General features: G+C 40.8%; 1 protein-coding gene across 3 annotated transcripts in view; it reads left to right on the forward strand.

Moving 5' to 3' along the window:
• The first annotated feature begins 2,299 nt into the window (after positions 1-2,299).
• The window catches only part of STX1A (syntaxin 1A), a 28,798-nt gene continuing 18,739 nt past the window's right edge, over positions 2,300-12,358 (forward strand). For all 3 annotated transcript variants that reach the window (XM_063298973.1, XM_063298991.1, XM_063298982.1), the window contains exons 1-2: positions 2,300-2,372; positions 2,889-2,988. In XM_063298973.1, coding sequence (XP_063155043.1) covers positions 2,352-2,372; positions 2,889-2,988 — 121 coding nt within the window. In that variant the 5' untranslated portion in view covers positions 2,300-2,351. The remainder of the gene's footprint in view (positions 2,373-2,888; positions 2,989-12,358) is intronic.

Genomic DNA, 12,358 nt, shown 5'->3' on the forward strand with positions numbered 1-12,358 from the left:
TCAGAGCATTTCTCTTCTGACACCATTTCCACTTGCTAACCCTCAGGTTCAGTCTTACAATAGCTCACACCTCTTCCCCTCACAGCTATTGAGGGCAATGGTCCATCTGGCACCAGAGCAAGGGTGCCCATGTTGGCTCTAAACCATCTTTGCCTCTTTTTGGATCCAGATACTGATTGTGAGTACTCACCAGTGCTGACCATTGCTCCCTCCTGTTGGCCAGTGAGGGAGTACCCCAACAGGCTCCTGGCTGACATCCTCACCCAGTCTCCATCGCTGCCCCTGACTTTGCTCTCACCACAATTGTTCACTGTGAGGCAATTTTTTTTTTTTAAAAAGTTGTCAGCTGACTGGCTGATCCTGCAGCCCATCTAAGGCAGCTTGTTCATGTGGGGAGGCAGAGTGCTAAGAGCTGAGTGATGAGGATTGGCAGGAGGTCCTGAACCTGGGAAACCAGCCTGCCCCAAAACTCCAAGGAGCTCCAGCAACACAAAATGCAAGTTTTGTAATTTGACTTTTGGGGCAGTTGAGCCAGAAGAGCATGTGCCTGGCTATTCAGCATGGATGTTAATGTGGGGATACAGAGATAATTATTATGGGAACAGCAGTAAGGCCTTGGATCCCTGGCTGCATTATATGTTCCTAGTTGGTCTTGAAATTTGATGTTTACTTTGCACAAAAGACTTAATGGACACACGTTTGACATCAGGACTCAGAATAAGGACAAAGTAATATCAGAACATTTCAGTCTCCCAGAATTGTCCATTACAGATCTTAAAGTAGCCATTTTGGAACAAAGAAACTTTAATATCACAATCAAGTAGGAAATGGCTGAACTCACGTATATCAAAAAGTTTCAAGCTATTTCAGAAGGTTTCAACAAACATAATACTTTTCATAACATGTTACAAATGTTAATTGATAAGGCACTTATAATTTATCTCAGGTACAACTTGCATCTGCACAACCACCCTGTCTTCTCTTCCCCTTCTTCCCCCCTCCACATCATACCAGTTTAGTCCTACATCATGGAGTATGTGATGAAGTAAGTTGCAACTCACAGAAGCTTGTGCCTTTTGATGAAATTTGTTAATGGGAAAAGGTGCTAGCAGACCCTTTCTGATTTCTACTCCTTCAAAAGAAGAATTATTTATGGAATTTTGTAGGGAAAAAAATGCCTCCTCTGTTTCTGTGAGAGCCACCAATCTGCGTGTGCCCTAGAGGTGTGTGGGGTTCAGGAGAGGGCAAGTGTGCTTCAGTATGACACCCTTGCTGTAGCTGTCACCTGCTTCTTAAACTGTACTGTTTACTGTTCTAGTGCATTTTAATTAATGTTTTATTCCTGTTTTATGTAACCCGCCCAGAGTCGCTCTCTGAGTGAGATGGGCAGGGAATAAATTTGATATATAAATAAAATAAATAAATAAAATAAAGGCAACACAAGATCAGAGTTGCTCAAGCCAAATGGAGCCTGGCAGACTTGTGGTAACTGCAGTGATGGAAGTTATCATCTCCTGCTCCTTTACTTTTTTTTTTTTTTTTCAAAGAAGATCCAACCAGTCCATCCTCCAGGAAATAAAGCCAGACTGCTCACTTGAGGGAATGATATTAAAGGCCAAACTGAAATACTTTGGCCACATCATGAGAAGACAGGACACCCTGGAGAAGATGCTGATGCTGGGGAGAGTGGAAGGCAAAAGGAAGAGGGGCCGTCCAAGGGCAAGGTGGATGGATGATATTCTAGAGGTGACGGACTCGTCCCTGGGGGAGCTGGGGGTGTTGACGACCGACAGGAAGCTCTGGTGTGGGCTGGTCCATGAAGTCACGAAGAATCGGAAGCGACTAAACGAATAAACAACAACAACAAGGAAATTTATCCCTACTTCTTTCTTTCTTCCCACGTTTCAGCCCCTCTCTTCATGGCTGTGGCCTTGGGGGAAAGTAAAACACAGCCAAAGGCATAGATATAGAAAGAACATCATGGGATGTGCACTCAGAAACTGGATAATATCCTCATATAATGCCGAGAGGCAATTGTACTTTTGCTTTTAACTGACCCTGGAGAAAGCATGATTTATTGGCTCTAGAAGAACTCAGAAATGAATGAGTTGGAAGAATAGGAATCAAAATGTGGCTGCCTTCTTCCTTGGGGGAAAGCATAGGTATTGTCCAACATGTCTGCTCTTGCTTTATGATGCAAAATTTAGGTCTTTACATTCTTTTCTTTGAAGCATACCTTTGGTGCTCCAAATATTGAAACTTGGTGTTTATTAATGAAGTTTCTTATGTCGCAGGCCAAGGACAGTGATGACGACGACGAGGTTGCTGTTGGTGTGGAACGGGATCGCTTTATGGATGAGTTTTTTGAGCAGGTGACAAACCCTTATTTCCTATATTAAAATGTATTAGGAATAGAATACAGCCTTCCATGTCTTTTGTGACAAACTTGTTTCCTGTTTATTGCATGACAGTTCCTTATATGCCCAGGAACAGGGACAAAAGAAGTCTTAAATAGACACAAGGAAATTCTTCAGATGGAGACATGTGAGACTGGACATTCAGCAGTTAGAATTTAGTTAACCAAACAATTTTAAGCACTTTTATTAGAAACATAATGCTTATCATGAAAAATATTTTCAATATATTTTCAATAGGATGGAATTCAATATAGTAGAGATGTATAGGACTGCACAGTTTATCTCTGCTCAGGGAAAGAACAACAGAATAATTTGACAGTGTGATTGTGATCAAATAATAGGCAGTTGGTTGATAGCTTTTGACCGATCAATTTGTTAATATACCAGTCCCGAGATGTGAGGCACTCATTTTAGTTGGCTTCAGTATCCAAACTTTAAATTCCGCAATCATGCCAGGCTTTCTTTCCTCAGGTTGAAGAAATCCGTGGATTCATAGAAAAGATCTCAGAAAATGTGGAAGAGGTGAAGCGAAAGCATAGTGCCATCCTCGCAGCCCCAAACCCTGATGAGAGTAAGACTGCCTTGCATTTCTTTCACAACTGGTCAAGAAAACAGAGGGATTTTGCTAGGAAAAGAGATTTATATGGTGGTTGGAGTTAGAATAAATTCCTTCACTGCATTGACTGCATTCATTTAAATCAGTTGGATTGGAAGTAGTGGGATGATGGTCTGTTTGGAAATTTAGAAACAGTTTGGAAAGATGGAGCATGGCCATGGGATTCCATGGAAGTTCAACAGGAGGGGACCTGAAGCTAGTGTCAGGCTGTTCAGCCATCTGGATTTTTTTTATTTTTATCCTTTATTATTTTTATAAATAACTCAAGCGGCGAACATACCTAATACTCCTTCCTCCTCCTCTTTTCCCCACAACAACAACCCTGTGAGGTGAGTTGTGCTTAGAGAGAATGACTGGCCCAAGGTCACCCAGCTGGCTTTCATGCCTAAGGTGGGACTAGAAATCACAGACTCCTGGTTTCTAGCCCAGCACCTTAACCACTAGACCAAACTGTCTAGTATTCATGTTTGTCAAAGACTTTGTCTTGAGATGCTTCCAGATTTGGTTGTTCATCATGCAGCTTCCCTGCCTTGTTCATGGAATTTTATGGGGAGATCCAGATTATGTTATCAATCACTTTTAACCTTTTTATGCTTTTCCACCACTTCTGTCTATCTGTTTTGTACAACAAACAAATCTGCTGTGGAGGGAAAGATACAAAGCTGCATGATACCTTTGTGTTGGTAGTGTTAGGTGTTATCCACATAGAAGCAGCTTTGCTTTTTAGATTAGCCAGTTGGAAATTCTTTTTTGTTGGGTGGTCTGCCCCGCATGGATCTCTGCTACTATGCAACCTCTATTGTGGCTAGCTTATTTTCTCTGCTCTGTTCCAAACAATTGAACGTTCTCTCCCGTGGCAAGCATGAGTGTTGCGTAAATATCAATTAACTCCCTTGACTGAATCATGTGAACACATTAGAACAAAGTGCTCTGTAATTATCTATGCCTTAATTTAGACAGCAAAGCCTAGCACTCGTCCTGTCCATCTCACAGTAGGAAGCCTTTGGGGCGACCAGGGGTGGGTGTTGCATATGGAATTGATGGTATGAAGCCCAGCAGATCACTTCATGGTTGACCCAGCTGCTCATGTGATCTAAACAGTTGTTTCAGGGGGGGAATGACATGATTAGGGGACAAAAGTGAAATCATATGTAGTTTAAAAGCTACATCTCAGAATCTGTTACAAGGCTGGAAGATACTGGGTTCTAATCCTAGGCTGTGCAGGATGCAGCACAGACATTAAAAAAGAAAGAAAGGTATACCACCCCAATGGAAACCAGACATAGTTAATTCAGAAGCCTTTGCTGTCAACTTTGCTGCTTGTTTGCTGCCTTTTTAAAATTAATTTCCTATTTCAGAGTTGGTACTAATACATTCCTGTAGGTAAAAAAGGGGAAATTTCCCTTCAGTCTAGCTCAGCTCCTGCTGACACATCCATACGGTTTCCTTCACAACAAAACAGAAGTTTACCATTGCCTTCTTTCATGAAGCTTTTTTTCCAACTTCCTGGTCCAGCCTACAGGCCTGGTATTCCCTAGGCATCTTCCAGCCATGTATGAACCAGGTCCAACCCAACTTAGGTTGTTAAGATCAGCCAAGGTCAGCCAGCTGGGCAAATTTCTGTAGAGCAATATATAATAAAAACAAAATAGAGTGTACAAATGCTAAAAACAATACTGTTAGACTTCCTTAGCAGTGGCTGGATCTGTAATAATGCTCATTACAATTCCTTGGCAAATGTTGCAAGCCCTGCTGGTTTTTCAAGCCTTGCTGCTATGAAAAGCAAGGAACAAACTCGGAAGTGCATTTCTGGTTAGTGGCTGGTTGACTGGAGTAGCATATCCTTCTTCCCTGCTCTGAAAGGTGATATTCATAGAGACTGTGGTAGCTCAGAAAGCCATGTTATTCCTTGTTCATATCTTGCTTCCTCTGACAACCTTTTTCTCTTCTTGTGTCTGCTGTGGGCGCTCAGTGATTAGGGCTGTGTGGGAGGGGCTCTCAGGATTCAGTGGGCAGATGCTTCAACATCTAGAAAGGATAGCTGGATTTAGATAGCTTCTTCCAGGCTTAGCCCCCATTTCCTCCCACCTCAGTTGCCCACACCCCTGCTGCATTCCCCACATAGATGCCATGAGTCTCTCTGAGGCTGCCCACTTGCTAGCTGGATGCTTTGCTTCCCCTTCTGCCTCTCATTGCTCCCCTGGAGCTTCAGTCAAGCCTTTTGCTGCGTTGTGCCATCAGCACAAGCCCATTTTTTGCCTGCTCAGTAGTTGTTGTTTAAATCAGATTTGCCTGGTTCTCTCAACTATGTTCACAAGGCCTGATTTTTAGGGAGGGGTGTTAATTCTATTGTTGCTCCACTCCACAAACAAACAACCCAAACGTTGGTTATGCATGCACCTGTGGGGATAGGGGGCTTGGATTGTTCCCATTAAAAAGCAATACTGCAGATTATATCTCTCCCAAAATCCTGTGGTTTGATTCATAAATGACAGCTGAAAAAGTGAACAGTCCTTACTGTAGAATGGCATCTGATCCGAAAACCTGTGATTGAGTATAAGCCCTTGCATAGCCATTTTGTAGCAGGTGTGTGAATTAGTTTTGCAGTACAAGTTGACTTGGAAGCAAGTCTCATCTGTGATGGAATTTATTCTTGGATAAGTTTGCTTAGGATTGGGTGAATAGACATTGGAATATCTAGCAGGCCAGTCATCCAGGTTCAATGGGAAGGCTATTCTTTTAGTAACAATTTTTGGCATCATCCAGCCCGTCTGAGTCAGCCAAAAGGAGAGGGGACCACCACAGAAAAACCTAGATTGTTCTTTGTCCTTACCAGTCGGTGTAATGTTAAGTTTGATCAGGGTTTTCAAACTGGGAAGAACTATGGAAAGAGTTCCCTCTGATTCTTTGTTCCTTTATATTGTACTGAATCCAATGGCTTTCACTGTAGTCCAGCATTCTCCACTTCCATAGAATCATAGAATCAGAGAGCTTTGGAAATTACCTAGCCCAACTTTCCTTTGACCTTATACCCTCCAGATGTGGAGGGACTGCAGCTTTCACAATTCTTAGCCAGCATGACCAGTGGCTGTGAAATTCTGAAATGAGAAGTCCCAACACATCAGGAGTGCCAGTTTGTGGGAGGCTGGCCTGATGAACTCATTACTCCATACAGTATCTGCTTGCAGGATACAATGGCAGCATCTCTACAGACACTGGTCCAACCTCTGCTTCAGTGTGCTCATTGAAAGGGAACCCACCAGCTATGAAGACAGTCTTTGGCTAACAGCTCTTGCTATAAGGACATTTTCTGCTGAACATTTAGCTGAAATCTACTTCTCTGCAACTCCTGTATCTAAACAGCTAGGCTCCACCTAATGCTTATCAGCCCTGAGTTCTCATCATCTTTGCTTCTCTTAAACACACACAGCTCTTTCAATTCTTGTTTGTGGGACATGGTCTAATTGCTCAGTTTTTAAAGTGACTCTTACTTTAAAATCTATCCCTACAGAATTTTACTACTAATGCCTAGAAAGAACCATCTTTCCTTTTCTCTCTCTCATCCCCATCCCAAAGATTTTCTCTTTATGCAATTGTTTCATGGGCCATCCATATTTGCACAGCTAGAGCTGGATCAGTACTTTGAACATGCAGGCAACATACATCTTTAAGTTACTATGCTTACTACCGACTTCCCCAAATGATATCTGGCTTCTCCATGGCTTCAAGGTGTGGATAATGAGCTTTGGGTCACATAAAGAATGGAAACATGGATTTCCCAGATTGAGTTGGTGTGGCTTATTAGCCATTGTAAACACCTACCCTGCTGCAAGACAGAAATTGCTCCCTGGAGATGTGTTTGCCTTTAAAAATCCAGAAGCTTTTTATTAGATGAGGAACAGTTACTTCAAAAGCTAAATAGCAGAAGATATGGGGGAAGGGGGATTGCTGAGGAGAGCATAGAGCTTAATTTTACAAACAGCAAAGCTCTGCTTGTGTGGGGGTAAAATACTGCATTTCTTACACAACATCCTTTTTACACCTCCCAAAATATAGATGTTTCATAATAGACTGCACTGATTATTTCACTGGAAAGCAAGGGATAAATCATAATAAATAAGTATGTGCTAAATTTTAAAAGGAAATGTAAGAAATGCAATGTAAGAAGGAAATTAGAAAATCCACACAAGACCTTTATTAATTGTCACCTTTTGTTCTCCCATTTTTACACAGAATCTAGATGACATCAGCTTCTTACATTCTAGTATTCCGCATTGTCCTCCCATTTATTTATGTATCTGATTAGATGCATGGCTGGCTGGGGAATTCTGGGAGTTGAAGTCCACACATCTTAAAGTTACTGTGGTTGAGAAACACCAATGTATAGTGCAAATCCAACGAATTGTGGCTATTAAAAAGGCTAATTCAGCCAATCCTGGCTTACATTAACATCTGTACAACGTAGCACAACTTCATCTGTTTGCACATATTGGTGGATTATTTTTTTTCCACCACCCATCTCAAGGGGGGATTATCTTATCAAATGAAGCCTTAAAGTAGCTTATTTGGTTTTGGCTCGATATGTCTCTGTGCAAACAAAGCCAGTGAATTAAACCTTGTTGTTGTAGGCCACATCTGAAGCCATGGTTTGTTATTGGCTTTTTGCCTTAGTATGACAGGTAAACAAGGATGCATGATTTGTTTGTGGCTTCCTGGCTTATTCCTGGTTTGATTTTGTGCTCTGCCCGGACTTGTAACCAATCCAGTATTCTGGGTATTGTGTGCTTGTATGAACCTTTCTTTCTTCTGGCTTCTACTTTAATGAAGGTTATACGTAAATCGAGTTGAGCAGCTAATAAATTTAAAATAATAACAACAACAACAACAACACCTTTAATATTATTAAACAGTGACATCTACCTATCCCAGGTCCTTGGGAAGGACTCAACAGGTGGACAAAAATGCCAAATCCAGTCTAAGCATCTGGCTGATTCTGCAATCAACCATAATAATAAATATAATTTCAATTTCGGCCTCCCAGGAAAAAACTGAATCCTGGAATTCTCAGTCAATTTTTCTCTTGTGCCATATCAAATCTTCCATCTATCAAAGACACATTAAAAATGGTTCTTAAGTGCACATTCAAGTTTTCCATAGATCCTGACTTTCCCTACAAACTCTCTTTGAACCTGAAATCTGCATTCTTCCCATGTCTGCATTTGACCCTTTAAAATATTTTCCTACTATCTTAAGCAGTTTCAACTTGCATTCATGTTTCAGAGTAGTCCTAAATAGCTAGCTGTTTCTTGCCCTAGGACAGTTAAGCTCTTAAAAAAAAGACACGAGGCTTTTTCCACTTTCAGCACACATTCCACACCTCAGTCTTTAATCTGTAGACTTCAGGGATGTTCTGAATGATGCAAACCAGGACATGAGTGATGGGTTTTATTTAATTAATTATTGATGTTTCTATGCCGCCCTATTCCAAAACAGTTCCAAGCAGCAGATGAAGAAGAACTTAGAATACAGTCACACTGAGTCACTGCGAAGTGTCGGAGGCCAGGTTTACCCACGATGTGCTGTGTTTAAGGAGATTGCAGCTGAATCAAAACCCTCCCCTAATGAAGTATTAAATTTTAACATTCTTTAAAATATTAAAAAAAAAAACCTCCTTAGTTGACTGCCAGTTGTCACATGCTAAGGTTTTGTTCTTGCAAGTATAAAGTTAAAATGTGGCTGGTGGCTGTGCTTTGTAGTTCTGTATAATTACTTTATGGTTCAGTGTGTTGTGGGGATTCAGGCAACTGGGTACTTTGGTCAATCATAACCATGAGTTAGCAGTATTTTGTGCAATTTGTGACTGGAACTTAATTTAAGCCCAGAACATAGTCCCCCAAATTTTGATTGAATGCTGAGGCTCAGTCCTGGAAAATGTGATACTATAATATGGAAAAGGCTTCTCTAAATCTCTGCACTTCTAAGGGCTTTAGTCATTGTTAGCAGTTTGAAATTAAAACTAGTAGAAGTGCTTATGGTGAAACTGATAAGCAAAGATTTAGTCCCAGTCCAGTTCAAGAAACAAAAAGTTCCTTACCAGCAACAAGGGTTCAACAGAGAGTAGGAAATATGGTTAGGTGAGGTCTTAGGATCACATTTTCTAGGAAAACAGATATGGCTTGGCATCAAGACAGAGAGATATTCTGGAAGCTCCTAGCCTGTGTAGCCAGTGCTGACTGTTGCTGAAGGAGTAACAGACTAATTCCAAGTAGGCCACCCATCCCAGAAGTCCTTTCCATTCAATCTAGTACTTTTCTGTCCCGACCATAAAGCTCTTGGAAGCTGGGTGGTTGAGATGCTACTGACTGATAGAGAGTCAAGAATAGGGCGGACTTCTTGGTCACTATTGATACCTTGTCCTGTTTTTCCCATTCCTCCTCCCATGAAGAGTCCTCCCATGATTGACTGATTACAATATGTGCCATCAAGTCATTGTTGACCCTTAGTGACCACATAGTCATATAATGGTCATATAATGACCTAGATATAATGAAGAGTCATATAATGAAGGCATAATTCTCTCCCTTCCAAGCTTGTATAGCTTTTTTTCTGCAGATAGAAATAATACAATTACTGGACAGGGGTCTCTGGAGGTTTCTGTAGTCATGGAACTGTTAATCTATAAAGTATGTAAGATTATTTGATAGCATTTACACATAATGTTTAGCCAGGATTTTTAAGCTTGATTGGTTGAACAGCCATAATTACCTGGTACATAGAAAATGCTACTCTGTACTGCATAGGCTCACAACTGGTTTACAAAAAACAAAATCATCCATATTACATCTTACAGGGATGCATGGACTTATTCTTTGTACTGAAACAATCAGTTCAGAGTCATCCTAAGTATTGGCTGCAATTTTTCTTAAGGTGACTGACAGTACTAGGATGCAACTGAGAAATCAGGTGTTTAGTTCCTTCTTTCCTTGACCCTCTACGTTCCTATGTTTGCATGGTCTCATTTGTATGGAGAAACATTACACTGAACAGCTGTTTTTTTCTCTTGCCCCTATAATTATATCATTTCATAATAAATAACTTCATGAATTCAGTGTTCATTTTATTTTTAGTTATTGTCTTGGCAAAAGAGACATCTTTAGCTATTTTTTTCCCTTTAAGCAGGAGAAGGCAATTTTGGTAGCCAGCATTCCATTATTAAATAATAGCAGCATTCTATTAATGTTTGCTGGTTATTAATAAAACATTCTGGGCACTGTGAACCACATGGAAGGGAGTAATGACATTCTGATGTCCTATAAATGGACAGGAATGATTTGGGGAGAGGGTTTAAAGAAGAAAGAAATTTGGGTTTGAGGGCTTGTTTCTGTTTTTGCAGTTTTAAGTAGTCCAAACTTATTTTAAGCCTCAGTGCTTATTTTGCTTTTGTTTCTTGCTGAAAATAATAAACTATCCTGTCAGTGTTTGGTAATTTGCTGCTGAATTTCAGCAAATTCATAGGAGGAAGAGCTTCAGCAAACTCAAAAATTAAGGGTCAGGTACAGAATAAGTTCCTGGACTGTGGGCTGGATAGAAATTTCAAGCTAGGCATTGCAGCTTCTTAGGAACTCACAAGTTCCCTCAAATCAGGAGTCTGGTAGCACCTTTTCCAACTAAAAAATATTTATTAAAAGGCATAAGCTTTTGCAACTCATGAAAGCTTATGCTTTTAAACAAAACTTTTTAGCTGGAAAAGATGGTACCTGTCTCCTGATTTTTGCCCCCGTAGACTAACACAACTCTCCTTCTACAAGGTCTGTAAGTTACCAACTTTTCTGTAATTGCAAGTAAAGGCATAGAAAACTGCAAGGCTGCATGTTCCTGCCAAGCTACAAAATCCCTGTCAATAAAGAAGTTTAAAAGTGCTTTAGGTTTGTGGCTTAAGCATATCTCAGATGTTTCACCTGAGTTCTTCGCATGCTGAGGGTGATAACATCTGTGCCATGGGCTGGAAAAGTACTGCATTAACTATAAATTAGGTGGTTATTCGGTTGTCCTGCCTAATCCAGAAAATGGAATGCTTGTCTGTGATGAGCAATGATGCAGTACCTGATTCCGGCTCATCCGAAGAACTGAAGCATGGCTGTGTGGTTCTGAGAGACACTGGGGCGGTCTGAGCTGTGCCCTCCTTGCATCCTTGGGGCCACCAATCTCTGCTGCTTTGCCAGGGTTGCTTGGTTACACTGGCAGCCTTTAGAGCTCCAGGTGACAGTAATTATCTCATGGGGGGGAGCACAGTTGCACCTGCCACTTTCTGTGCCAAGCAGCATTAGTTGTGAGCAACATGGAGGTAGAGAGAATCAGCTGGAAGATTGCAGAGAAGGAACACCAAGATTATTGTCTCTCCTCTGCAAGGAAAAAGCTAGAAGGCTCACATATTTGTTTTCTAATTTAGGAAAAAAATGACTTGGATTGCTTTCATACACATGCTAAACTCTAAGCCCTGATAACCAACGTATTTGGTAAGTTCACATAGTATACTAAAACCACAAGAAAGAAACTGTATTATGGTGTAAAGGTGATAGCCTGGTTAACCCAGCAACGGCCAGACTCCCATAGCATGCTGAGTCACAGACTGCCACACCCCGGTTTGATTTAATCTAACATCTTATGTGAATAACCCTAAGGGTGAAGGGGTAAAAGTGGAAGGATCCTCTAAAGGTTTCTGTGATGAGTCTCATGCAGAGAAAGTGATTTTTTTTCTTTCTTAGTTTGAGAAGTTACGATGGATAAAAATACACAATTTATGGAATTTATACTGCAAGATGTGGTGGCCACTGTCATTAGATTCCAGGTATGTTACTTTAATGTGGCCAGAGGAAACACTTCTTTTTTAAAGAATGTGAATGAACCTCCAGGAGTTGTGGATTAAATGATCAGTATCAGGGTTATGATGTTATTTGAAGTGGGTGGGTAGGCAAGATGTTGGCCTTTTTGGAATTTTGAGAGTTTACGTAAGTTAAATGGGTGGAATAGGTACACTAAATCTTGTTTAGCTTTAAGCCACCCATTTTGTTACTTAAGATCTCCCTTAGAAAGGAAAACCAGGATGAATTTTGGAGAAGTGTTTAAAGGAGAAAATGGATGCAAGACATTTTGTCATCTCTTTGGCCATGATAGCCAAAAAACATCAGGTGGAGAGAGAGAAAGAAGGCCTTTGGTCAAAAAAAATGTCTGAATTCAGTTTCTGCAGTTTTTTTGTTCAGAGCTCTTCTTAACTGCGCAGCTGACAATGGTGAGCCAAATGTGCCCATTAGACTGTCAGTGTTTA

This window comes from Candoia aspera, chromosome 1, assembly GCF_035149785.1.
Source record: "Candoia aspera isolate rCanAsp1 chromosome 1, rCanAsp1.hap2, whole genome shotgun sequence".
NCBI lineage: Eukaryota > Metazoa > Chordata > Lepidosauria > Squamata > Boidae > Candoia > Candoia aspera.